The 25,113-nt window shown below is 51.2% G+C and overlaps 11 protein-coding genes across 11 annotated transcripts; 6 read left to right on the forward strand and 5 right to left on the reverse strand.

The window, feature by feature from the left end:
* Positions 1-111: 111 nt before the first annotated feature.
* On the forward strand, positions 112-972 carry CkaCkLH20_11840 (endo-beta-xylanase; the record flags this gene model as incomplete). Its single annotated transcript, XM_038894554.1, has 4 exons — positions 112-374; positions 430-472; positions 550-753; positions 811-972. 4 exons carry the CDS (start codon positions 112-114, stop codon positions 970-972), a joined length of 672 nt encoding a protein of 223 aa, XP_038740199.1.
* Positions 973-1,423: 451 nt separating this feature from the next.
* Positions 1,424-3,032, reverse strand: CkaCkLH20_11841 (uncharacterized protein; the record flags this gene model as incomplete). Its single annotated transcript, XM_038894555.1, has 4 exons — positions 1,424-2,062; positions 2,120-2,333; positions 2,385-2,704; positions 2,772-3,032. The coding sequence occupies 4 exons, from the start codon at positions 3,030-3,032 to the stop codon at positions 1,424-1,426; spliced, it is 1,434 nt and encodes a 477-aa protein (XP_038740200.1).
* Positions 3,033-6,866: 3,834 nt separating this feature from the next.
* On the forward strand, positions 6,867-8,841 carry CkaCkLH20_11842 (bilirubin oxidase; the record flags this gene model as incomplete). The annotated part of the gene is made up of 4 exons (XM_038894556.1): positions 6,867-7,114; positions 7,166-7,511; positions 7,568-7,954; positions 8,014-8,841. 4 exons carry the CDS (start codon positions 6,867-6,869, stop codon positions 8,839-8,841), a joined length of 1,809 nt encoding a protein of 602 aa, XP_038740201.1.
* A 386-nt stretch (positions 8,842-9,227) lies between these two features.
* On the reverse strand, positions 9,228-10,218 carry CkaCkLH20_11843 (uncharacterized protein; the record flags this gene model as incomplete). Its single annotated transcript, XM_038894557.1, has 5 exons — positions 9,228-9,308; positions 9,368-9,524; positions 9,581-9,779; positions 9,839-9,968; positions 10,015-10,218. The coding sequence occupies 5 exons, from the start codon at positions 10,216-10,218 to the stop codon at positions 9,228-9,230; spliced, it is 771 nt and encodes a 256-aa protein (XP_038740202.1).
* A 1,232-nt stretch (positions 10,219-11,450) lies between these two features.
* On the reverse strand, positions 11,451-12,487 carry CkaCkLH20_11844 (uncharacterized protein; the record flags this gene model as incomplete). Its single annotated transcript, XM_038894558.1, has 2 exons — positions 11,451-12,058; positions 12,118-12,487. The coding sequence occupies 2 exons, from the start codon at positions 12,485-12,487 to the stop codon at positions 11,451-11,453; spliced, it is 978 nt and encodes a 325-aa protein (XP_038740203.1).
* An 859-nt stretch (positions 12,488-13,346) lies between these two features.
* CkaCkLH20_11845 (uncharacterized protein) lies at positions 13,347-13,769 on the forward strand (the record flags this gene model as incomplete). The annotated part of the gene is made up of 1 exon (XM_038894559.1): positions 13,347-13,769. The coding sequence occupies one exon, from the start codon at positions 13,347-13,349 to the stop codon at positions 13,767-13,769; it is 423 nt and encodes a 140-aa protein (XP_038740204.1).
* Positions 13,770-15,421: 1,652 nt separating this feature from the next.
* CkaCkLH20_11846 (uncharacterized protein) lies at positions 15,422-16,624 on the reverse strand (the record flags this gene model as incomplete). Its single annotated transcript, XM_038894560.1, has 1 exon — positions 15,422-16,624. One exon carries the CDS (start codon positions 16,622-16,624, stop codon positions 15,422-15,424), a length of 1,203 nt encoding a protein of 400 aa, XP_038740205.1.
* Positions 16,625-17,438: 814 nt separating this feature from the next.
* On the forward strand, positions 17,439-18,617 carry CkaCkLH20_11847 (l-carnitine dehydratase bile acid-inducible protein f; the record flags this gene model as incomplete). Its single annotated transcript, XM_038894561.1, has 1 exon — positions 17,439-18,617. The coding sequence occupies one exon, from the start codon at positions 17,439-17,441 to the stop codon at positions 18,615-18,617; it is 1,179 nt and encodes a 392-aa protein (XP_038740206.1).
* Positions 18,618-19,185: 568 nt separating this feature from the next.
* On the forward strand, positions 19,186-20,734 carry CkaCkLH20_11848 (major facilitator superfamily transporter; the record flags this gene model as incomplete). Its single annotated transcript, XM_038894562.1, has 5 exons — positions 19,186-19,376; positions 19,437-19,906; positions 19,956-20,212; positions 20,276-20,560; positions 20,612-20,734. 5 exons carry the CDS (start codon positions 19,186-19,188, stop codon positions 20,732-20,734), a joined length of 1,326 nt encoding a protein of 441 aa, XP_038740207.1.
* A 380-nt stretch (positions 20,735-21,114) lies between these two features.
* Positions 21,115-21,972, reverse strand: CkaCkLH20_11849 (uncharacterized protein; the record flags this gene model as incomplete). Its single annotated transcript, XM_038894563.1, has 1 exon — positions 21,115-21,972. One exon carries the CDS (start codon positions 21,970-21,972, stop codon positions 21,115-21,117), a length of 858 nt encoding a protein of 285 aa, XP_038740208.1.
* Positions 21,973-24,112: 2,140 nt separating this feature from the next.
* On the forward strand, positions 24,113-24,663 carry CkaCkLH20_11850 (uncharacterized protein; the record flags this gene model as incomplete). Its single annotated transcript, XM_038894564.1, has 2 exons — positions 24,113-24,380; positions 24,452-24,663. The coding sequence occupies 2 exons, from the start codon at positions 24,113-24,115 to the stop codon at positions 24,661-24,663; spliced, it is 480 nt and encodes a 159-aa protein (XP_038740209.1).
* Between the last annotated feature and the right edge of the window lie 450 nt (positions 24,664-25,113).

A 25,113-nucleotide genomic window follows, 5' to 3' on the forward strand; every position in this document is an offset into this window, starting at 1 on the left:
GTGGTCCTGAAGTCGTGAATACTGTGGATATAAAGCCGTGATTCAATCGCCGCTTGAGATTGTGAACTATCTTCAGATTCAACTTAAGTCTCACGAACCTGCATTGTTACCATGGTCTCTTTCTCGAACTTGTTCATCGCCATTGCGGCTGTTGCGGGTGTCATTGCTAGCCCCACCAACGGCAACGAACTTGTCAAGCGCCAGTCAACTCCCAGCTCAACCGGCTACCACAACGGCTATTACTACTCCTGGTGGACTGATGGCGGCTCTCAAGTCACTTACACTAATGGTGCTGGTGGTTCTTACAGCGTGAACTGGGGCGGCGGTGGTGGCAACTTCGTCGGTGGAAAGGGCTGGAATCCTGGAGGCGCCAAGTAAGACTCAAGGCTCAACTCTCTTGAAATGCCTTGACTGACAAATTCTCTACAGAACGATTCAATACTCCGGCACCTACAATCCCAACGGAAACAGCGTAAGTTCAATAAAAAGAGAAATCCAGAAAGGAAATTCAATTTAATTGAGACGCCATCTGACCATTTGCACGTGCAGTATCTTGCAGTTTACGGCTGGACTCAAAACCCATTGATCGAGTACTACATCGTGGAGAACTTCGGTACATACAATCCCAGCTCGGGTGCTACGAAGAAGGGATCTGTCACGAGTGACGGCGGCACCTACGACATCTACGTCAGCACACGTGTTCAGCAGCCCAGCATCGAAGGAACCAAAACCTTCCAGCAGTACTGGTCCGTTGTGAGTTGTGACTGATCCAGAACAATGTGAGATGTCTGAACTGACCGACTTCCTCAGCGAACCCAGAAGCGAACCGGAGGTACGGTGACAACTGGCAACCACTTTGCAGCTTGGGCTCAGGTCGGCTTGAACCTTGGAACTCACAACTACATGATTGTGGCTACCGAGGGATATTTCAGCAGCGGCTCGGCCACTATCACTGTCAACACACCTCCCTAAGTGCACATATACATGTGCCATTGCTCAAAGGCGCTCTACGAATTCTGTCCCATGAACTTTCGAGGGCACTGTTCTGACGAGGTCGAAAGTGTTCAAGTTGAGCACAAGAAATCTGTTTCGTTCTTCAAGTCCCACAGGGAAGCGATCGTCTTTGTAGGGAGCCCGCGGCCCGCGGCATGTTCCACGGAGGCTGGCAGGGTCGCTCAACTGTGTTTCACGTTCTTTTCCCCACGTCGCATCATTGCATCAGACGCAAATAAAATATTTGAATTGAGATTTGTGCAAAGAGTTATGTTGGGAATAGAATGTACAAATGAAAGTCGACTGGCAGACAAGTTTGAGATGTTGAGCACAAATCATACCAGAATAAGCCACATAAGGAACCGGAAGATTCTCAACAGCAATTAATAGCTGAGCGCACTTCAACTGCTGACCCCTGTAAAACAACCATTCAGGCCGATTCATCAGATTCTTCCTTCTTCTTCTCAGCAATTGCTGCAGCTTCCTCAGGAGCAACAACGATGACCGGTTCCGTAGTGTCGACGTTCTCGGCCTGAGAAATGGCATCGGCACGAGCTCGGCCGTACCAACGGCCGATCTGACCCCGCTTCTGCATCTTCGGGCTCCGGACAGCAAGGGCCGCGGGAGGAGCGGCACACACAGGAGGTTCGATGAAGACGCCGGTCTGGGGGAATGGCTCCAGGGGGCCCCAAACGTTGCCTGCATCATCGGCGCCAACGCCCTTGGTCAAGAACTCCATCTGAGAGAAATCGTAAGACACCGGAGGAACTCCCGGGACGTCCTGCTCGCCGGGGACCCAGACGTTGACAGGTTGCACGTATGTGCCGGCTGTGATCCCGTTCTTGGTGACTCGAGTCTTGCTAACGCCGTCGATCTCAGCAGTGACTCGGTACTCCCGAGTGTACCTGAAGAGAATGTTGTTGCGGTACTCAAACTTGTTCTGTGCATTGCGGCCCCCGCGGAGGCCCATGGAGGCGATGATCCGGTCAGACGTGGTGCCTGTGCAGGGATCGACATCCATGGCGTAGAGCGAGACCGTTGCACGGTTGTTCGAAACGAAACCGATGAACTGAAGGACATGTTGTGTTAGTGGGGTAAGATATGAGAAGTTCGTCGGTCAACATACCCGTGACTCCGCGATTTCAGCGTTGGGGTTGGGGTTGTCAATTCCAAGAAGACCCAGTTCCATCCGGACATAGACAATGTCACCAAGAGTGTTGATTTGCACATTCTGTGCTACAATGCTGAAAGCAATCACCTCGCTTCCATGGCGGAAACCGGAAAACGTGATGAAGTCACCAGCCTGGAAAGGCGCCATGACAAGAGGATCAGGGGCAGTGCTATGAAAGTCAGTCAAGTGTTTTGTACGAGGACGATTTCAAATAACTTACAAAACGCCAGGACCAGTGAATGGACGGTTGGTGAGAGGGCAAAGCGGGTCAGTATCATTCCTGGGGATACACATTGGGAATCCAGAGAAGGAAGTGATACTGGGACTCTGGTCATCAGCGGTCATGAGAGGTGCACCGGTGAAGCCCTTGGAGAAGACAGCGTTCGGGTCAGAGATTCTAAGGGTTGGCCCATTCTGAATTTTGAGACTTCCATCTGCGAAGTCAACTGACTCAACCCAACCGCTGCTGAGGCCCTCAAAGAATTCGTATAGCTGAACTTGCGCAACGCGGGGTTCTCCGTTGATACTGTTTCCAATGACCTTTATAAAGAGTTGAAAGTCAGCTTGATATTTCCAGTTGAGATTTCAAATTCTTGGTTGCACTCACCAAAGTTTCGTAGCCAGCAAAGTCAGCTTTGTTAGCGACAAACTCCTTCCAAGGAACCCAGGCAGCAGGGAACTGCACAAGGAGATTCTTGGGAACGTTCATCGTAAAACCGTTGACCACGATGGATCCACCGGAGTTGAAGGTAGCATCTGTGACAGTGGCATCTTCCAAGCCACCTTGAACCCAGATCGGCGACTCTTGGGACCACACAGAAGTCAGAAGAAGAGCCCAAAGGGCGACGAACAACTGGAAGTAGCGCATTGCAATCCGGTAACCAAGAAACTAAGGAGTTGATGGAAGATGAAGATGGAGATGCTGAGGCTCGTTTACAGACTACGGGCTCTTCGACTCATTTATGGTCAGTCAATGTTCTATCCGCTCAAATCAACTACGCATTCCCTTCTTGACCTCAAGTCCGAATTTACATGATTGTTACTAATGAGATTCGCCCAAAAGGTATCTCGAATGCCACTGAAGCTAGACAATGATCTCGCTTCTGCGTGACTGACCATTGCCAAGGGAAACTATTGCGCGCAGTTGCCATGCTCGATGAACCGTCTTGGCTTTCAACGGAACGGAAAAGAGTTTCTCGTAGCTAATCAGCCAGGCGCTTGATGAGACCCTGCAACGTGACGATGCATATCGGCGTTCTGAGCCCGGAAGGCCCGGAGTAAATACCGGTGTGGAGAACGCCTTGGACTTCTCCCGAGACCGGTGAAGAGCATCAGGACTCGATATCGGAGCACTTGACCAATGCGCTCTTCGTACCCGGTCCATTTGTCTCTGAACGGGTTGGGGCGATTGTAGACACCCTCTTGCGAAACCCATGTTAACTGTCTCTTTATCGCGTAACCCCTCTGCCAAGCAGGGATTAATACCAACCTGGGTGAGCCATTTTCCGATGAAGCCTGTTCTTGACGGGATGGATTTCAAGAACGGAACTCTGCCCTCACATTGTCGGAGTAAACAGTACGTGTATCGCGAGAATCCCTAGAAAGGCCCCCACTCATCACAACGCTGCCGCATGAAGTTGTCACCGGGACCAACTCCGCGCCGCGCGCTGTCTATAATTGGCGACTTATGCCGGGTTCGTTCTCGGGAGAAGGGGGAGCCGAGTCGTCAAAACCTGCCTGCCTAGGATCTTGATTCAAGAACCCCTGCAGCGGGGGTCGCATTGCCTGGGGGATGCAACCTAGCCTCCTGGCTCACCTTAGACTGCTGGTCATTGCTGCCCTTTGCAGGAAGAGGCTCGTGAAAAAGGAGGCTCCTGATGACCCTTGTTCCAAGAGCATCTTGGGAGACAAATGGATAATACCTCATTGGTTGAGGCAGGGATCTGTTGGTCTCATTTAGTCGCCTAAACCTTCGCGTGCCAGGCAAAACTTGTATTATCTATGCGCAGCCACACGTGTCTCAGCCATATTTGGCTCAAGTTTGCAACTTGAACACTTGTGCACATATCTGCTACTCGGCCAAGGCATCCGAGTTAGAACTGTTGTAATTGATCAGATGAGAAAGCAGTCGCCTCTATTTACAAGACAATATTCGTATCAAGCCTAGGCTTCTGCGATCCTTGCCGTAGACGATTTTCACCCTGTAATTCCTGTTCACATGTTCAGCCGCAGGTTTTGCCGATAAGTAGGATCTGTCGCTAGTTAAAACCTGCCGTCGGTCAGAACGTCACATCTTGGCAACTACTACCATGAAGGGATCCCTCTTCGTCATCTCCTTTCGTCAACGACTCTTTACTACGTGATTTCTATACTTGTTTAATCACGACTAATCACGACTCATTTCGATCATGACTGAGACTTACGCGATATTCCTCCAATGCACGTTTTGACAGAAGTATTGGAGCCAAGCGGGCCAGAATGGGCTTCTCCGTGTCCACCATCCCGTTGTGGGTGCAAAACGCAAACAATATGGAAAACTCCCCGCGTTGACCCTCCATCTGGAGCCTCCCCGCATCCTTCGAGTGGGCAAGCATGGGACCGTTGTCCCCTTCCCGCCAAGAACTACCGCTGAATTGTGGCGAAATGGCGGCTTGCTCTACCACCTTCCTTTCTGAAGGCCTCGTCGTAAGCCCATGAAGATATAGAGTTCGGTTCCTCATGCCATAAGGGGTTTTGTTCCCTCTCGCTAGGGATTGAGTGAGGGCACGGCCCGCAAGAGGCGTGGTCTTGTTACAACGAAGATGCATGACATGACCCAATCTTCACCTGAATGGACGTGCTTGGCAGTCAGGAGGCAAGTTTTCACGCGCCCAGCCTGTGCTGCTATTCAAGCACGTGTTTGAACAATACCAAGATTTCTTATCTGTTGTGACAGAGATTCGGACGCAGCCAAGTGGTTGCATTTGGGTAATGCCTCTACTTGTAGATGCGATTATTGCCAGCTTTTTGTCGAAGTAAAGAAGCTCTTCATTCGGAGAATTCAAGCCAACTATGAACGCTGACAGAACTCTGATCTGACGGAACCTTAACTAAGGGCAGAGGGCCGGGCCATCTGGGCTCGATCCAGATTTCATCAGAACTGTCTTTCCTGGATGCCCCCTGAACCGTGCAGGGCACCATGCGATTCGACGTTAGAAAGGAGCACCGAGATCCTTGCACCTAGAACAGCACTAATGACTCTTGCAGCGGCGAGGATTGCGGGATTTAGATTCGCGTGGATAGCCGCGGAAGCGGCTACAAACATCCACACGCTAACGACCATCCTCGAACCCCTTTCACCGCCGGTGTTGAGGGAGGGTAGCTAGCAGGATGCCATCCGGGCCGCCTCCATCCCCGGACACTACACTATTGATTGGCTAGATTGATGGTTCATCGTCTCTTTAAGGTGCTTATGGAGACATTCCCACGGGATGGTGTAGGTTTGTCAGCGGCAGGCCTCCATCTTGGCAGGAGGCAAAAGCCCTTGTACGGTGAACTCGTGACGAGTACGAACCCGACTTCAACCGCGGTATTTTCTGTCGATGAATACAGGTGTAGTAAAAGTCTTTTGACAGACCGAAGTGTTGTGTCTATGTTCTTGAACGTTGAAACGACTATGTGATAGTGATTGGAAGGTCGTGCGACTCATTCATTGTTCGATTTTACAGTCCAATAACTGATGATTGACTCGCATGTCCAACCCCCTCAGTCGAAGCCAATGACAAGACTTACAACTAGAAGCCTGAAAGTATTCAAGAAGATAACTGGTCTGATGTCAAAGATATCTGACCCCGAAAGTTTGACTGCGTGCTTCCAAGCCGTGTACCGTAGCATAATGTACATCTCGACAGCGAGAATCAGCCAAGTAAAAGCAGCGAGAATGGAGCCGTGAGTCTTGCTTGACTCTTCGGTAACATGCCTTGAATGTTCCACTTTCCTGAAGACATCATCTCGTCAACCATTACTAGTCCATGCTACCGTGCCGTAGCAGGCCGCTCGCCAAGATACACCCTCGTCCCCATCCCAGTGATACAGTCCCTCCTGTTATACATGTATAGCTCCCCAAGGCACCCAAAACAGATAGCAAATCGCTGGTATTGCGTGGAATTCAATGATATCAGACTGCCATGACATGCGGATCGTTGATGTTACGCTGCAGAGTGATGGCGGATTCTCAGGTGGCCAAAATGACTCCATCACGACAGCAACAGCGGTTCACAACGAAGGCCTGAAAGGGGCATCCGAATGCCTGTGTGCAATATCTGCAAGAACGTGCAGAGATCACAGCGGCCATTGGTTTCCTAACTGAGAAACGCGAGCGAGTAAAGCGCGGGATGGCCTCCAGGTGTTCGGGGATGTCGGGAACTCTGCGGTGCTTTCAGCCGGATGATGATATTGAGGATGGAATGTGACTTTGCTGTGATTGAAATCAGGTGGAGTACTTTTCCGTCAATATCGATAACTCAGCTTCGCTTTTCCGCTCACTGGCCGATATGCTGTACTTGGCTCACTGATATAAGGCTTCTTGCGTTTCCAACTCTCAGCTCTAATCAGCACCCTTCATCGGCATCAACGGCCTCACAACCACCATTCTCTAGTCTCGGTCTTTGCGGGCATACTTTTAAAAGCTTCATTCTTGAAAAAGCGTCACACTCCTTGAACGATGCGGTTTCAGTTGGCAATTGCCGCTCTTCAGGCGGCCGTTCACATCAGCTCTGTGAATGCGCAGAACTCTTCCTTCGGCGAAACTCATGTTTCGCAAATCCCCGAGGAAGAAGCTGTTGCTCTTTCACAAATTGTTGAAGACAATCCTGAAGACATGTTCAAGCTCCAGAAAGACTGGGAAAGCCCGGAGTACGCTCTGATCTACAGAGTTGCTTTGCCTATCCCGCCGGTGAAGGAGCCTACAAGGTAAACCTAGTCGCCTAAACATTTGAAGCTGTATGTCTAACATCACAACAGGAAGGTCATCAGCCCCGTCACTGAGAAAGAGATCTGGTACTATGAGCTGGAAATCAAGCCCTTCACCCACGCTGTCTACCCCAATCTCCGACCTGCCACTCTGGTTGGATATGATGGCATGTCCCCTGGCCCAACGCTCATTATTCCTCGCGGAACTGAGTCTGTTGTGCGATTCATCAACAACGCTGCCCTCGGTAACTCAGTCCATCTTCATGGATCATACTCTCGGGCGGCTTTTGATGGCTGGGCTGAGGACATCACGAACCCTGGAGAGTACAAGGACTACTACTACCCGAACCAGCAGTCTGCTAGGTTGCTCTGGTACCACGACCATGCCATGCATATCGTAAGTTATAAAAGATCACTGCAATCTGCCCAACAACTGCCGACTCTCAACAACAGACTGCCGAGAACGCCTACATGGGCCAAGCTGGCGCCTATCTTATCATTGACGAGGCGGAGAACGCGTTGAACTTGCCCTCTGGCTACGGCGTTTACGATATCCCCCTGATTCTTACTTCCAAGCAATATAATGAGGACGGAACTTTGTTCTCAACCGTTGGAGAGAAAGACAGTCTTTGGGGAGACGTCATCCACGTCAATGGTCAGCCGTGGCCCTTTCTCAACGTCGAGCCTCGCAAATACCGGTTCCGCCTGTTGGATGCATCAGTCTCGAGGGCCTTCGCTCTTTACCTCGTCAACTCCAACGCGCCGAATGCAAAGTTGCCATTCCAGGTCATTGCAGCAGATGGCGGTCTTTTGACCAAGCCGGTGCAGGTCTCCGATCTCGTAAGTTCAGACAAATATACGTGCCTCTCCTTGTTCAATTGAAACTGACGAACTTCTAGTATGTGTCTGGTGCTGAGAGATACGAGATTGTCATCGACTTCTCCAAGTATGCCGGTCAACAACTTGAGATTCGCAACTTTCCTAAGGCCGGTGGAGTTGGTGTCGAAGACGATTACTTGAACACGGACAAGGTCATGAAATTCATCGTCGGTACGACGACCACATCGCCTGACACTTCAAACGTCCCCGAGACCCTCCGTTCTGTGCCTTTTCCAACGTCCACTGGCAACGTCATCGACCATCACTTCAGATTCCACCGCACCAACGGCGAATGGCGCATCAACGGTGTCGGCTTTGCAGATACCGAGAACCGGATGCTGGCCAACGTTCCTAGAGGTACTGTGGAGATTTGGGAACTTGAGAACAGCTCCGGTGGCTGGTCGCACCCCATTCACGTTCACCTCGTCGACTTCAAGGTCATTGCACGCGCCGGAGATCGTGGCGTCATGCCGTACGAGGCCGAAGGTCTGAAGGATGTGGTTTGGCTGGGCCGTGGCGAATCAGTTCTCGTCGAGGCTCATTACGCTCCCTGGGACGGAGTCTACATGTTCCACTGCCACAACCTCATCCACGAAGACAGCGACATGATGGCGGCATTCAATGTCACCACCCTTCCCGACTGGGGCTACAACGAGACTAAGTTCATTGATCCTATGGAAGAGCGCTGGAGAGCGAAGCCATACGAGATGGCGGATTTGCGAACTCGAGCTGGCCCCTTTTCCGATTCGGCTATTGAAGAGGCGGTGAAATTCATGGCCTCCACTGATCCCTACAGCAAGGTGGACGATGTGTACGACGCCCTTGATCAATACTGGGCGGCGCAGTAAAGAGCAAACAGAACCGCTACGATTCATTCTGGGGGCTTGATGGGTCTTATGCTAAGATTCAACATGACTCTCTTCTCCTTTCATTGGTGCGATCCGTCGGAAACAGCTCATTTTGTCTTTCCATATCTCCGAACCATATTCTTCTATATAGTAACGCAGAAGCCACATAAATACACGAAGAGCAGTAGCAGGGTTTGGTACGAGCTTTCATTCAAGTACGTGATGTAATACTGTAATTGTGTTTAATAGCAACATCAGATTGTGCGCAGAGCCTGGGCTTCAAAATCTTGCATGTGGGCTGCAATGGGTTATTTACTGGACGACAATACGTCAACTATGTACAGAACAATTGAAGGTATGCGATTAACATGGCGAATCCATAGGCTTTACTGGGCCCAGCCATCGTCTCCCCAGACAGGACCACCGGGAGGGGTGTACTCCGTGACCTTGCGGTAGTCCAGGAAGATCTAACAAGCTGTCAGCATATTGTCGCTCGCGTTGGTGTGTATGAATTCTGGTGACTTACCGACTTGGTATCGTCGGCTTTGTAGGCACCAGGGAGAGCAATGCCCTCGGGAAGCTTGGTGGTTCCGCTGCCGGTGACGGTGATTTGATGGCATCCCGGATAGAACTGGGCCAGCTTGCCGTCCTTGTTGGTGCGCTGCAGGCCGAGAATCTCGTGTCTGTTGACGCAGGTCAGCACATCATACGTCGAAATCACACTTATCTCCGAACTGACCTGAGAATGTATTCTCCGGGGGTAATCTTGGAAGGAAGCTTGACGGTGTAGGTGCTGTTGTTCTCGGGAAGCCTTTTGCTGGCCCACGGAATAGCCTCCTTGGCGTCGTAGCCGGACTGGTCAATCTTGACCCAGACGTTGCCCTTGCTGCCGTCGAACTCGCTGCACTTGCCACCGCAACTGGCCAGGTAGGTCATGACTGCCAACGCGTGAGTATTCCCTGATTGAGGTTCGAATCGTATGGGAGCCGGTGCTTACTCGGGCCGGGGTGGTCGCTCTTCCACTCAGTCCACATGAACTTGACAGTGCTGCCCGCGGCAACGCTGGCGGTCTCGGTGGACGGCACGTTGTTCTTGTCACTGCCAATGTTGCAGGTGATGGCGTCGGTCTGGTTAAGTCGGGAGTCAGTAAACCAAAGATGATAGAATGTGAACACTAAAGAATACCTCGAAGAGTCCATCGGTCACGGGACCATTATCCTTGAACTTGCGAGTGATCTTGTTGACCTTCTTGGAAGGGTCCTTGTACGGGTTCCAAGTATCGACGATGTTCTCTCCGAGGAAGATTTGCTGCACGAAGCCGTGAGCTGAAGCCGTCGCGGCCAGCGCGGAAATAACTGTTGCAGAAGTGACCTTCATTGTGATGGTTGAAAACGAATGGAATTGAAACAAAAGGCCAGCTGTGATGAGCAACCAACGGCGGGAGCTCAGAAGTGGCTTGGCTTCAATCTCTTAAGTACTCTTCGAGAAGGCCATGTTCTCCTGGTTGGTGGACTCCGTTATCAAGTCTTGGCGCGTTGCAACCACCATTCCTTGTCCATCTCAACATCGTTCACAGCGACAATTGAGATTGTTGTCGTCCCACTCGGAGGCAGAAAGTCCACCACAAGGTCAGTCGTGATTGGACTTTTCTTGGCACTCATACGCGCTGTTGCTGTTGAATGCCAAGTCTCTCGTGCGATGTAAATGATGGGCCTGTCGGAGTCGTTCCGAGCATGGCCCGGATTGGTGGGATAAACCCCATGGCGCGGATCGTCAACTCTTTGAAGCGATGAGATTGGTAGAACGACGGATAACGGTGTGAGCTTAATTACTTAGGGTGTGCTGAAGTTCCTCGATGTGGTTAGATGCGTATGAAGCTTATTGAGGGGAATGGGGCCTTGGCAGGGTTTGACCGTGCTTGCATCAGGTCGGCGGGCGAAATTCTGCCCCAGATTGATTCCAGGGGCTTTGGTGGAGAAAATACCATCATCCCACCCGGCAGATTTGAGTCAATGACAGTTCAACTCCAACAAGCAGATTCAAGAAGACAAATGAGATGCTGAAGGGAGAGTACTCAGGCAGATGTACCGATTTGATTTTGGAGAGATGTTGGTGCTCATCCGCGTGCATACTTGCCATGAGACTTTGTTTTGATATTGTAAGTTAAGAATTGAACCTTTGAATAAGGTAGGTAGAGTGAGTTCTCAGAACCAGCGAAGAATAGTCGCTTCTTATTGCCGGTCATAGCCGATGAAGTTAACCCTGAGACATGTAGGTTTTTGTAAAGTCAAACTCTTATCTACTTTCTCGCTTAGCTGAAGTTTTCACATATTCTAAAAGGTAATATGAAACTGCAGCAGACTCAATAACACTGACTTCAGGAAGAACTTACATATCACTTTTCATTCACACTGGCGACACATCTCAGGGAGAAGTACAGACGTTTAAGTATAGAATTTTTGGAATATGATTCGTATGAAAAAAAGTATACATCTAAAGATATTACTAAGAAGAAAAGATTGCAACCGCGGCTGTATCAAAGATGCCCGTCAATCCAGGAATAAATTAACAGCCATTCCTCAACTACCTCTAATCATGTTGCCTTCAACTTATGTCTGGATGACGCGGTAGTCACCCTGAACAACGCCGTTCAAGATCCAAGGCGTGCAGGTCTCGCCCTCAGACGTACGCTCGCCCTTGCAGGTCTCCAGAGTTCCCTTGGTGCAGTGGTACACAGGAGTGAATCCAACGCGGCCAGTCTCTCCAGCGTAGACCGTCAACTCGGTTTGGAAGCCCTTGCTGTTTGAGTCGCTGAACTCGAAACCAACAGAGACAGAGACGATACCCCAGGGGTCGCCGAGCGAGGCAGAGAAGGTAGTGGAGCGAGAGACGGACTGGTCGTAGGTGATGGTGATGGTGCGGTCCTCCTCCTCGGCAGGGACGGATCCAGACACGATCTGGGTGTCGAAGGTGGTAAGGTAGGGTTCGCCGTTGGCGGCGTAGGAGTCCTTCTTGAAGCCGCTGCAGCGGGCTTCGTGGCGCGACTCGGTGGCCTTCAAAGTGTTGTCCTTCGGGGGTGAGCCAATTGCAAGGGGCTCGATGATGGTGCCGTTGGCGAACTTGAGAACACCGCTTTGCCAGCCGGAGCTGCCATCACGCTTGCCCCAGGGAACTCCAGCGGCATTGCAGTCGCCAGAACCACAGCAGAATTGGACCACTTCATATGATTATTAGCAAATGCCATACTACAGCAAGAAAGCTGTCGGGATAACTTACTGAAAGTGTCTTCCATGCGCAGCTGCGTAGAGCACTCGGCGTTCTCGGTATGGTAGATGAGATCACCGCAGCCCGTCGTAGCCAGACTGGCCGGGGAGCGAACCATGTAGCTGCCGGGTTGGCCGCCGCAAGGGTCGGCAAAGTTACCCCAGACGAGATGCTTCACCTTGCCGGTGCCCTCCTTGAAACCCTGGCCGCCGAAGACGGTCTTGGTGTCATAGACGACACACTCAGGGTATCCGGGGCCACTGCTAGTGATAGAGGAGGGGCAATCGTCGCAGCCTTCAGACTTGCACCAAGAGACATCCGCGGCTGTGGCGAAAGGGAGGATAGCAGCCAAGGCCGCGGGAAGAACAAATGACTGCTTCATGGTGGAAGTTGTAGTTGCGAGAAGTTGAGTTGATGAGAGATGTGGTGTGAGAGCTGTGAGAGTGTGTTGAGGATGATGATGAGAGTTTGGTAAACATGAGTTATCAGAGGACGTCTTTATAGGAGTTTCCGTTGACAATTCCTGAAGCCTGGAGTTGTTGATCAACGCCAAAGTCCACTTGCTCAACTATCGACAGTGCTTTCTTTGGACTCCACGTCCGTGCTGTTATTCAGGCTTCCTTCAAAGCAAGGTTCAAGAGCCTTCTGATATCTCGGCCTCCACCAGGGCTGGGATCAGTCTGACAGTTCCTGTTGATCGCAGCCTACAAATCTACCCAGTTTCTGGATTAAGAAAGGAGTTGACTGATTGAATCTTGAAAAGGCCCTCTTGTGTTATCCATCGGCAACCCCACTGTTTGAATCTGGGATACTGAGGCTGTTGTCGATCGCGAACCACAATTCCAGCCAATGTTGCATCAGGCTACAGCTTCGGCCACCTAAACCCCACACTCGGGAACTCAGCCTGAGGCTGGTGCCTTCACGATGTCCACAGTTTCCCAAAGTCCTTTCTGGATCCTTGTTCCGACGTTGATCTTCATAGAGATCTTCGTTGAGTTGATTGATTGTGTAGAGAAACCATGACCGTGAACTCTGAACTCATCAGGCAACCGTGCAAGTTGGAAAGGTTATAGCCAAAGGGTCAGGACGGCCTGTTGATTGATCAGAACACTCCAAGTCACACAAGTCTCTCAAGTCTCCAAAGTCCTTCACTACGATACCATCAGTCCCCTTGGAAGAAAACTTCGTTTTCACCAAATTCACTCTTTAAACCACTTTACTTCAGGAGAAAATCCTATAAAATGGTCTCAGTCAAGAACCTCGTCGCCGTCCTCTCTTCGGCGCTCGCTGTCTCAGCATCGCCAGTCTTCCACAACTCCTCCGACGCTGGCAAGCAAATCTCAACTCGTCAAGCCTCTGAGATCCCTCCCAACTCGCTGTACCTCGCTGAGTGGTACCCGAACGGCTGCGGCAACGGCAACGGCGTTTCCCTTACTGGCCATGAATCGACACTCGCGGTCTGCTCCAAGTTCATGGGCCTCTCGGACCCCAACGCGCCCAGTTCTGCCTCGGTGCGCTTCTTGTTCCCCGACGACGGCCGCACCTTCAAGTGGCGACTGTTCAGCACCAACGATTGCGCTACTCAGATCTACATGGGCGAAGGTGACGGATGTTTCACCGTCCCGTCCAACCAGAAAGTTGGTGCCATCATCGTTTACACTTAGGTGGTAGAAGATGTTCGGATTTTGTTGGTTCAACCCTTTCAGCCCTACCCGCGAAAGGGCTTGAGCTTTGGGTCGTATGGGCTTCTAGGAGAACAGGACGGATGGTTTACTTCAAGTTTAATGTACTCCTAATATATTGTATTGATTCTTTCAACCTTATTTGACTGGAATGTAAGACGTGAAGTTCTCACTTTGTGCTCTACATCAAAGCTTGTCCGCGTTAATGCTGGAGCATGAGGCCCTCATAATAATACATCCCCTCTGCGTCTGAAGGGACTTTCTCACTTTTCCATTGACTCCATATTCAACTTGATGTACGGACATTTCTGGCATGTGGTCAATGCAATTTGATCCCACAACCCGCGATGGAAAACGTACCCCTTGTTTGCCGGAACCAGGATGCGATAACCGGGAGAGATCTACCGTGCCAAGCCGGCGGCCGCTGTGGAACCAATTCTGGAGCAATTCTGGGGCTGAAGTAGGCGCGCGAGCGGCCGCTGAAGGATACCTACTCGCTCACCGCCGAAATCGTCCGAATTCAAATCATCTGTGATGATTTATTGGTTATTACAGACTGGTGTTCGGTGTCCGCATATTGATCCATCGGGCTGAGCGTCTCCCGTGCTTACGCCGGCAGTCAGGGTCACTGCCGAAGGGATTCGAAACCCTGAACTGCCCTGTCGATCTCAATGATTGAAGCCTCATTTGACTACACCCGCAAAACCAGATCTTGACCGGTAAAGAGGCTTCTGTGCCAAAAGTCCTCTTCTAGGCAGAACCTTTCATCGACGGACATGCAACGGCGGCCGCTCGGGAAACAAGAGGCCGAGTTCAAACTGCACCGCTGCGATGCCCACAAATGATCTACCTCAGGCCCCTCCTAGTTTGTTTCCCTGAGTCAAAGTGGTTCCTGCACAATCCTTCAGGATTCATTAGTTGCGAGGTCTATTGCGGGCTGAGTTACAACATTTGGTGGATTAGTAGCCCCGTGATCACAGCTTTGCAATGAGCTAGGGTTGAAGAGGTAGATGTAACCAAAGGCTCCTAGTTTCAAGATGACAGTGAAATTAAGTAAGAACTTAAATGAGAGGATGATCACACGAGGGACACAGTGAAACTACGAAGTCATGCTGAGGAGTATAACAACCGCTCATGCTCAGCCATATCTTTTCTCAAAGACAGTGTGACCATGCATCTTGAATTATTATTTTCATGCACATGTTTTGGCACGTTAGCATTACTTCAACGCATGGGAATATGGATGATAGCTTTTTGCGCCAGGAGCAGTCCCGGAGCGAAGTCATTTCATGCCGCAGACAACCTGAAGACTTGGCCTTGCTTGCATGATTCAAGATATAAAACGATGTGGTCCACGAGGAAGAACTTTTGAATAAGCTTTCGGTGATTATTCCCCGCGGTAAGTGGATCATCATCATGCATGGAGCCCGGTGTAAGATGACCGATCTACAGCTCTGCCATCACAAAATGTGTGTGAGAATCTGAGTGTCGGAAGACCAAAGCCCCTTACTGTAAGTCTAGATACATGTACCATTCCCCTCTGATATGCATCCTTGAAAAAGTACACAATAACAGTCGCGTCTTCCGCGACACTTGCTATTCGGTTGGATATTGTCAATTTATTGGCAAGATGTCTAATAGCTTCGGGGTAACTGAAGCACTTTCTCCCCAATGTAATTCAGAATCATCTCTCTGCTGACAGGAGCGATACGCGGAACGAGACATTCCCTGAAATACCGCTCCACGTCATACTCTGCAGCATATCCCATCCCTCCATGCGTGAGCACGGCTCTCTCGCAAGCCGTGAAGGCGGCCTCAGCAGCCATGTACTTGGCGCTGTTGCATGCGACTCCGATGGCATCTTGACGAATGGTCGAATCCTCTTTGCTGGCATCATACAACCTTGCAGCGTGGTAAGTTGCCAATTTCGCAGCCTCCAGTCTCATGTAAGCATCGGCAAGAGGGTGCGCAATAGCCTGGTTCTGACCAATTGGCCTTTGAAAGACGACGCGATCGCGGGCATATTCGGATGCTCTGGCAATTGCAGCATAGCCCAAACCCAAGGCCTCACCAGCAAGTAGACAGCGCTCGGCGTTCATGCCGTGGAGGATAATCTTGAACCCCTGACCTTCCTGGCCGATCAAACTGGAGGCAGCAATGGCGTAGTTGTCGAAGAAAACCTCATTTGCATCCACCGCGCGGCCGCCCATCTTCTTAATCTTGCGCATGTCGAGACCTGGCTGGGATCGGTCGAGGTCGATGCAGAAGAGCGACAGCCCCTCGCTCGGCTTTTTGCAGTCCTCAAGCGCTTTTGTCCGAGCGAGGAGAATCATTTTGGAGGCGACTTGGGCGCATGTGATCCAAATCTTCTGACCCGTAACGAGATACGAGCCATCGGATTGCTTCTTCGCCGTGGTAGAAAGGCGCAAAGTATCGAGGCCGGCGTTGGGCTCCGTGACACCGAAACACGCACGCCACTTTCCTGAAATGATGTTGGGTATCGTGCTTTCGAGTTGCTCCTGGGTTCCGAACTTGGCGAGAGGTTGTGTCGCGTAAACGTTGGCGTGGATGGACTGGGCGCCGGCCATTCCCGCGCCGGACTCGGTGATGGTCTGCATCATCATGGTTGCCTCCGAGATTCCCAGGCCGGAGCCGCCGAGCGATTCCGGCAGGGCGATACCGAGCCAGCCATCTTTGGCGAGGGCGGCATGGAATTCCTTCGGGTCCTTCTCGGTTTGATCTCGTTCTTGCCAGTAAGTGTTGGGAAACTGGGCGCAGACTTGATTGACTGCTTCTCTGACTGTCAACTGGTTTTCAGTGAAGCCGGTTGTCTCCATTATTCTTCGGGATGGTGACGTTGAGAACGCTGCTTGACTAGCTCTCGGGAGCGTTGTTGTTGGGCGCAAGCAGCCCGCGGTCTTGATAGACGGTCGGGCAACACGCCACAGATTCCGCATGCTAGATTGAGACATGGTAAAAGAAACGGAGGCAGCAAAGACCACTTGACGCGCTGAATACTGAGAAGATCTCAGATTCCAACTCGACAGCTTTTGACTGACTGTAAAAGCCGACTTGTACTCTTTGAAGACATCCCAGTGCAACTGAGTATTCGGCAAATGAATCCGAAGGCGACTATTATTCCCGGGTCATTGCCCCTAAAGTGACGACACCAGAGCAAGGGATCGGCGTACGGCGATTACGCCGGCTTGCATAAAGCCGAATCGTTGGTGAAGTAGCCGACTCAAAGCTAAGCAACTGGCGCGGGGCATTTGCGCCGTCATTCTGCCGGGGCCGAGGTCGAGACGGCGCGCTTAGGATAGGTCATCAACGTCACCTGCATACATGGAACAGTTAAAATCAATACAGTATACTCGATATCTTATCGTAGTTACCTTTACAGGCCTTTTTGATTGACAAATCGAGTTGAGACTCCTCTTTCACTTCAGCGGTCCTCTGGAAAAGTCCACAATACTTCTGTTAGTCGTCATAATGGCTGCAAGAAGGGTTACCCTGAGTCCCCTTCATTCCTTGGCTTTCACAGCCTGTTCCTTTAGAAGTACACGAGGAATCCCTGCAACATCACAGCGATGTGCGCCAAGTTTGGCATATTCAGTCTCACGACCGCCAAGATTCAGCGTCTCGCGAAGAAGCATGGCAACCACGCCACCATCACAGTTGAGGAAAGATCCTTTGCCACTGGAAGGTATCACTGTCGTCAGTCTCGAACATGCCATCGCCGCGCCCTTTTGCACCCGTCAACTCGCAGACATGGGCGCCCGAGTGATCAAAATCGAGCGTCCCGGCATTGGCGACTTTGCCCGGGCATACGACACCCGTGTCAATGGCATGGCGTCCCACTTTGTATGGGCCAACCGGTCAAAGGAGAGTCTTGCACTGGACCTGAAGAATCCAAAACATTTCGAGGTTCTCAAGAAGCTTCTGGCCAAGTCGGATGTCCTGGTGCAGAATCTAGCACCCGGCGCAACAGAGAGACTTGGTCTGGGCTACTCTACTCTGAAAGAATCTCACCCCTCCCTAATTGTCTGCGATATTTCTGGCTACGGATCAGACGGGCCGTACCGAGACAAGAAGGCATACGATCTCCTGGTTCAGAGCGAAGCAGGCTTCCTGTCGGTCACTGGTAACGGTCCTGAACCGGCTAAAGCAGGAATCTCTATTGCGGACATCTCGGCCGGAAGTTATGCGTACTCCAACATTCTCGCAGCCATATTGAAACGTGGTAAGACGGGCAAGGGCTCAAGGATAGATATCTCTATGCTGGAGAGCATGGTTGAGTGGATGAACTTCCCTCTTTACTACACCTACAACGGAGCTCCAGGGCTATCTCGTTCAGGCGCGTCTCACGCATCCATCTACCCTTACGGCCCATTTGAGACCGGCGGCGGGGGCACAGTCATGTTTGGCGTACAGAATGAGAGGGAATGGGTGAACTTGTGCCGAGGTGTCCTTGGCAATGAGGCATTGGCAAAAGATCCGAGGTTCGTGAGCAACACTCTCAGGACGAAGAACCGCGACGAGTTGAAGAAGATCATCTGCGGCGTCTTCGCAAATTTCTCTGCCGAGGAGGTCTTACAGAAGCTGGATCAGGCGGCGATTGCGAATGCCAAGGTGAATGATATGCAGGGAGTTTGGGAACATCCACAACTCAAGGCAAGAGGCCGATGGACTGATATCGAGACGCCGAGTGGTAAGGTCCCAGCTCTAATTCCGCCAGGATTTGAGAGTGTAGATGGTTCAAGGATGGACAAAGTACCCGAACTAGGGGAGCATAACGAAGCCATCTTCAGGGAGTTGGGGGTTGAGCCATAATTTTCTGTAACAGAATACACAGAGAAACTCAGGATTCTAAGTCTTTGCTTGAAGACACTACAATTGTTGATTTCATCAAACTTACCGTCCTACGTGGTAAGGTTTCTAAAGGAATCAACAGATAACCGATGTAAGGCGACTATCTCCCTGCTGCTACGTGCAGAAGTCCTTTCGGGTTCTCGAATGTCAAAATGGCTATTGGAAAGTATCCGTCGCAGCATCCATGCCTTCCCCGCATTTGATCCCCATGGGGTGATGACGAGCGGGTGATTGAACGGATAATGGATGCGGGGAGCTATTCCCGTGGTGACAGTCCAGGGTCGTGTCTGGCCCTTGTTTTGAGGAGTAAGATAAGCAAATGGTGGCCTGAAGATGTATATAAGGTATCATGTGCAAATCGTTCCGGAATTGTCTATCATCTTCAGTTTCGTGGATTGTAAGAATCTCGCTGAGGGTCTGTTTTCATTTTTCAGCGATCTTGCCGACGAAGTTTACGGCCTAAAGCAGCTCTCCCTTATCTTCAAAGTGCTCCAAGACTGCCCTTCCAAAGAACTTGACAGCCATCAGAATGACGGCGGAACAAACACCCCACGAGGCAAAAGTCGACACAAACGACGAATTCACCATTGAGAAGCCATCGGATGGCCATGTCGAAAGTATCCGGCGGACCCAGCAGCATTATGAGATCGATCCTACTTTGAGCAAGAAGCTCGATCGGAATTTCGATATCCACATAGTTCCCTGGCTCTTCGGAATATGGTAATCTAATATCCTTCTCTCACAATGAGATTACATAGATTGACGTGTCTCACCTAATAGGTTATTCGCCTTCATCGATAGAAGTAACATTGGCAACGCCAAGATCGACGGTCTCACGGAAGACCTCAACATGTCCACTGGCACAAAGTTCAACATCGCTCTTCTGGTCTTCTACATCCCATACATTCTCGTTGACGTTCCCAGCAATTGGATCGTCAAAAAGGTTCGCGCGGGGATATATCTCCCTACGTTGATAACCTGCTGGGGGATTGTCAGTACCTTTCTGGGCTTCACCAAGTCCTTCGCTGGTCTGGTTGTCTGCCGTCTGCTCCTCGGTTTATTCGAGGGAGGACTTCTTGGTGGAATAGTGGTCTATCTTGCGATGTTCTATCGGCGTCATCAGATGCTCAGAAGAATCGGTCTCTTCTACTGCGCAGCACCTCTCAGTGGAGCCTTCGGTGGCCTCTTGGCAACTGGTCTGGCTAGCATCCGGTATGGGGGATACAACCGGTGGCCGTGGATATTCTTCAGTGAGAATTGTTTCTCAGAGCTTTTGAGTGAGACGCTGACGCACCGCAGTTGAGGGGGCCATCACGACCGTCTTCGGAATCACTTGTTTCTTCTTCATGCCCAGCACGCCCGCCGACGCGAGGTTTCTATCCCCGGACGAGCGTATCCAGGCCATGAGACGTCTTAAAGAAGACTCCCACGGTGCCACTGAAGTTGAGGATGTCAACGACGAGCGCTTCAGCTGGCATTGGGTCAGGATGGCAGTGCTCGCACCGCAAACATATTTCTGCGCTCTGGCTTGGATCTTCTTGCTGATTCCTCTTTATGTAAGACCGGCTGGTAATAACGTCTCATTTTACCCTCAACAACGCTGACGGCTTTCATCCCAGAGCTTTTCACTGTTCTTACCGTCAATCATTCAAGGTCTCGGATATCGCAACACCACTCACGCTCAGCTGCTCACCGTGCCGCCGAACATGGCCGCCTTCGTCGTCGTGCTTTTAACCGCATCTCTGTCGGATAGAATCAAAGCTCGAGGGCCGATCATGGCTGTCGGAAATCTAGTTGCTCTGTGCGGATACATCATGATCCTGGCCTCGAAGTCGAATGGTGTGCGATACGGAGGGACGTTTCTCATCGCAACAGGCGTATATCCGGGCTCAGCAATGATTATGGTTTGTCGTGTTGTTTCTGCCTTCTCTGGGATGACTCGCTGACAGTATCAGGGATGGCTTTCGAACAACTTGGCTCCTCACTATGTCCGCGCAACCGGCGTGGGACTGCTTATCGGTTTGGCAAATATGGCTGCCTTTCCCGCCACATTCATCTACCTCCAAAAGAACGCGTAAGTTTCCGCTGTCGTCCATGCCCATTTCGTCTTATTAACTGTGAAACAGACCTGATTATGTCCTGGGTCATTCCGTCTGCTTAGGATCTCTCATCTTATGCTTCATTACCGTTTGCGCGCAGATGTTTTACTGCCGATGGGAGAACATAAAGAGGGAGCGAGGAGATCGTGATCACCGACTTGTTGGAGACAGTGTCCATCTCTTGGGTCATCGGCACCCAGCATACCGATACACTTTGTGAGCAGACTTCAGCAACAGCCGGTTGAGATTTCAAATGAGAAAGATGCGGCGGCTGTATATTCCTAATCTATCCTTTCTTTTGGGCTATATCTATGTGAATTGATGAACTTAAAGTGCTTGACTCAATGAAATAAAATATTCTACACCTCGCGAAGGCCCTGAGTCCGAGCTAGAAAGCTCTCGATGCGCTCCCACATTGCTATCGGGTTTGTGTACATCGCGAAATGGCCACTTCTGGGGATCTCGGCCAACTCGACACCAGCCTCGGAGATCCTAGGAAGGTATGACAGCGTAGCGTGTTGGACCCCGAACATGAACATCCTAGGGCAGGCCAAGCCCTCGAAAATATCCAGCAAGCCGCCATGATCCGAATACTCCACCATACTCTCGAATGTGGGCCTAATAGCCTCTGTTCTGACCTTGGCCCTGAAAGCGGCTGCGTAGATCCCGTTGCCGAAGAACGGAGACCGGCGGGTCCGCTCGATGAATTCTTCGACGAATACCTCCGGATCTTCGGCTGGAAAGTCGAGAATCTGCCTGCTGAGAAAGCAGTCCTCAGGCGCGAGGTTTCCCTTGATGTTCGTGAAGCTCAAGACGGATCCAAGGTTGCGCTGGGCAAGAAGTAGAGCGGTCAGGCCGCCCATGGAGTGTCCGACGAGGTGATATTTCGTTACGCCGCAGGCCTTGAGGATGGTTTCGGCAACGGTCACAAGGAAGGGCATCGAGATGACGGAGTAGTCTGAGATCGTGGAGGAACCACTTCCCGGTGCATCATAGGCGATGATTGGGTACTGGGACAAGGAGGGATGGAGGTTGATGTCGGTGTAGTCTTCTTTGGTGCTGCCGAAGCCGTGGAGGAAGAGGATTGGATCCAGAGAACCTCGGCGTCGAAATGTTGAGATTGAGATGTTGACGTTGGAGATAACAAGGGGGATTTGTTCCCATACAAGCTCCGGGCTTGGCTGCGCGCCGCTCGCTGATAAGTCTGATGTGGCCATCGTTGTGATGCAATATATTCGAAGTCAAGAACTCTGAAATCTGATTTTCGTCAGCGATGTTGAAGAAATGTGAAGTATAGCGAACTTGTTTTATATGCTGTAGAACTGATGATATCGGGTGAATTTGAGTGTTCGCCGTTCTGCTTCCCGGCCGGCTGACAGTCATCGGCACCGTCTAAGACGCGGAGGTTCCGCCGATGTGGGGCGCTTAGCGGACACGGACGCCGGAGAGCTCGGGAATCGCGGGATTTGCCCGTCGGCTAGGCTTCATTTTCGCCGACCAGCTATGGTGATATCGTTGCCGATATTTATTCTGCAATGCATTTCGAATATTTTCTCGCCCAGGAATTGTAATGTATTGTGGAACTCGACTTTGCCGCGATAGCAAAATATTCTTACACCTTGGACCTCAATTACTTCCATGCTTTCTCAGTTGCACGTTGCACCCGTTGGAAAAGGCTCACTAACTCATTTGAGCTGGAGCTTGGTTCGGCATGCATTTCCGACATCAGACAATGGTGAATCAGCCCGCAGGATGCGCGTATCTTCACCAGTCCCTTGTTAGCCTCACCTGAGCTCACCGCACACACGACCATGGTAAAAGTTTTGGCGAAATGACTTCTGCGGCTGCTCAGCCTAGGCAGCCATCTTCGGCGATGGATTGATCAATTTTCCGCTGTCGAGTCTGATGCTCAGCCCTCTAGATTTCAAATAGGCTTGGCTTCAGCTTCAGACAAACGGCTAAGCGATTCAGACGACCCCCATCTTTCATGCTGCCGGTAGCTGTCAAAGTCAAGCTTATTGGAACTCTTCGGCACTCATTTCAAACAGAATAAACCCTACAGTCGGGACGGAAACATCGGCCCGCGAGGAATCTGACACAATCAGCCACGGAACCCCTGAACATCAGGGGGCGAGCTTCCTCGCCAAAATTCGCTCGGACGGTGGACTACGCAGCAGATCTCGACGCGTCGAAGCTTGGTACTCAGCTGGACTTGGTCACGGCTCCTTGACGATTATCGTCTTGAAGGTCTAGGCAATGCAATGGCCAAACGACGCCCACTGTCACAGATGAGAGACAAGACGAGGAGAGACTGGAGATTGGGGAATCATGGCCATCCCACACCGGCCTAGCCAAGGGCGGCTCAGCGGGGGCCACGTCAGGGGTCCAAGACGCTAAAATAAGAACATGACATCGACGCAAGATAGGAGAAGATGTGCAATTCAAACGGGGGCCGTTTTCCACAGCTTCCGAGTGGTGAATGTTCGATTGAGAGTCTAGAATCGTTGAGACGACATGTTGTTCGGGTCGTCTATTGCACAGAGATTCATCCGAACAGCGCGTCATGCAACAACCAACGTTGACTTCAAACGAACTGTTGATCCGTAACTTGGTGCTCATCGTCTACTTCTTCTACTGACTCAACACTTGACATCAACTCGTTACTTAACGGCCAGCCGCTGTGGCTGAATACTCTAGTTCCCGCCGCATTGTAATGTCCTCAACTTGTAACTGACCATCACCATCGCGGCCCCAATAATGCTAAATAATCCACGCAGATTGGCCCATGATATCCCCAGCTACCGTCAAGGATGCCAAGAGTAAACCGCGCGGCATCGAGGCAGTGTCAACCATGAGAAAAACCGGAGCTCCAGTCGGTGATCTTACAGCGCCAGCAACAACTCAGACAGCCCGTCGTATTTGCCAACTTCTAGATCCTTGGCTTGTTTGCCCCCCCTGGAATCTCTTGGTGGTGCGACCGCGTCTCGTATTGTCTGGGCGCAGCTTTCCCTGCAGATTGTTCTTGGTCGCGAGATTACCAGCAGCAGCTTCTCGTTTCTGGTTTATTATCCACTGCTACTGCCCTTCCTCTCAGTCGGTTCTTTCTCAGTCTCGCTCGATTTCACTACAAGATTGATACCCGCAAGCACCACTTTTTACCCTGCTTGCTTTCCCGGTCTAGAATTGCGTCTTCATCTCACTTTCGCATCGTGCCATCCCTCATCAACATCGCAAATCCCAACTTCGACAAGAACACGACATTGTTGATCGAACACCTACCAAGCCAAGATCTCCTCGATTGCCGATCTCAGATCTCATCCACCGAACAATCGAGTTTCCAGCCGTAAAACCATCAACATGAAGTTCACCATCGCCCTCGGCTTCCTCTCCGGCCTCGTCGCCGCTCAATCGGCCACTACCTCCGCAGCAGCCTCCGGCTCGACCGGTCTCGCCGGCCTCGTCAGCCAACTCCCGACATGCGCAGTCGGCTGCCTTAGCACCGCGGCCAGCGAAATCGGGTGTTCTGCCACAGACTTCACTTGCCTCTGCAACAGCCAGGAAAAGCTCATCTCGACCCTGACGCCCTGCGTCCTGACGGCGGGATGCTCTACTGATGAGATTGGCAGTACGTCTACCCACCTCCCTTCCTACTGATATGCCTGTTGTTCCAAATTTGCTGATTCTGATTCTTCACAGCCGCCGCAAAGATCGCCCCCCAGATCTGCGCCAACGTCGCCGCCAACCCCGACGCCTCGGCCATCGCATCCGCATCGAACCTCGTCGGCGGAGCCCTCTCCACGGCGAGCGGCGCCGCCGCTTCGGCCACTGCCACTCCCGCTGCCGCGGGTCGCCCGGAAATGGGCTTCGGCATGATCGGCGCCGCCATCCTGGGTGCCGCCATGTTGTAAAAAGCGAACAAAACTCGATTTTCACATATTTGTTGTTTGGCGCTATCGGTTGCGGATTGATTCACATCACTTGGGACATGGACATGGATACCTGCACGGCTTGCATTTAGGTCTAGAAGCAGGCGAGCCTCTTTAGACATTCTTTTCACGACTTTGGGCTCGGTCGGACGATCATGATGAAGGAGGGTTGGGGCTTATCGGCATCGACTTCGGGCCGTTCTCTTCGAGATTCTTGCTACAGGGCAGCTCTGCTGCTGCTCTGGTATATACCATTACTAGCATCGAATTACAGATTTCTCGATGCGGTTTTCATCAACAAAATATTGCTCACTTCTCAACTTCCAGGTGAACGGTGGATATTCAGTTACAAATATTGAACAGAAGACAAGTTTGCTGATGTAACGATTCCAACTGATTTATACTCTAGAGGTATTCCGGCCATGTAAGATG

This window comes from Colletotrichum karsti (genome assembly GCF_011947395.1).
Source record: "Colletotrichum karsti strain CkLH20 chromosome Unknown Scaffold51, whole genome shotgun sequence".
In the NCBI taxonomy this organism is placed as follows: Eukaryota; Fungi; Ascomycota; class Sordariomycetes; order Glomerellales; family Glomerellaceae; genus Colletotrichum; species Colletotrichum karsti.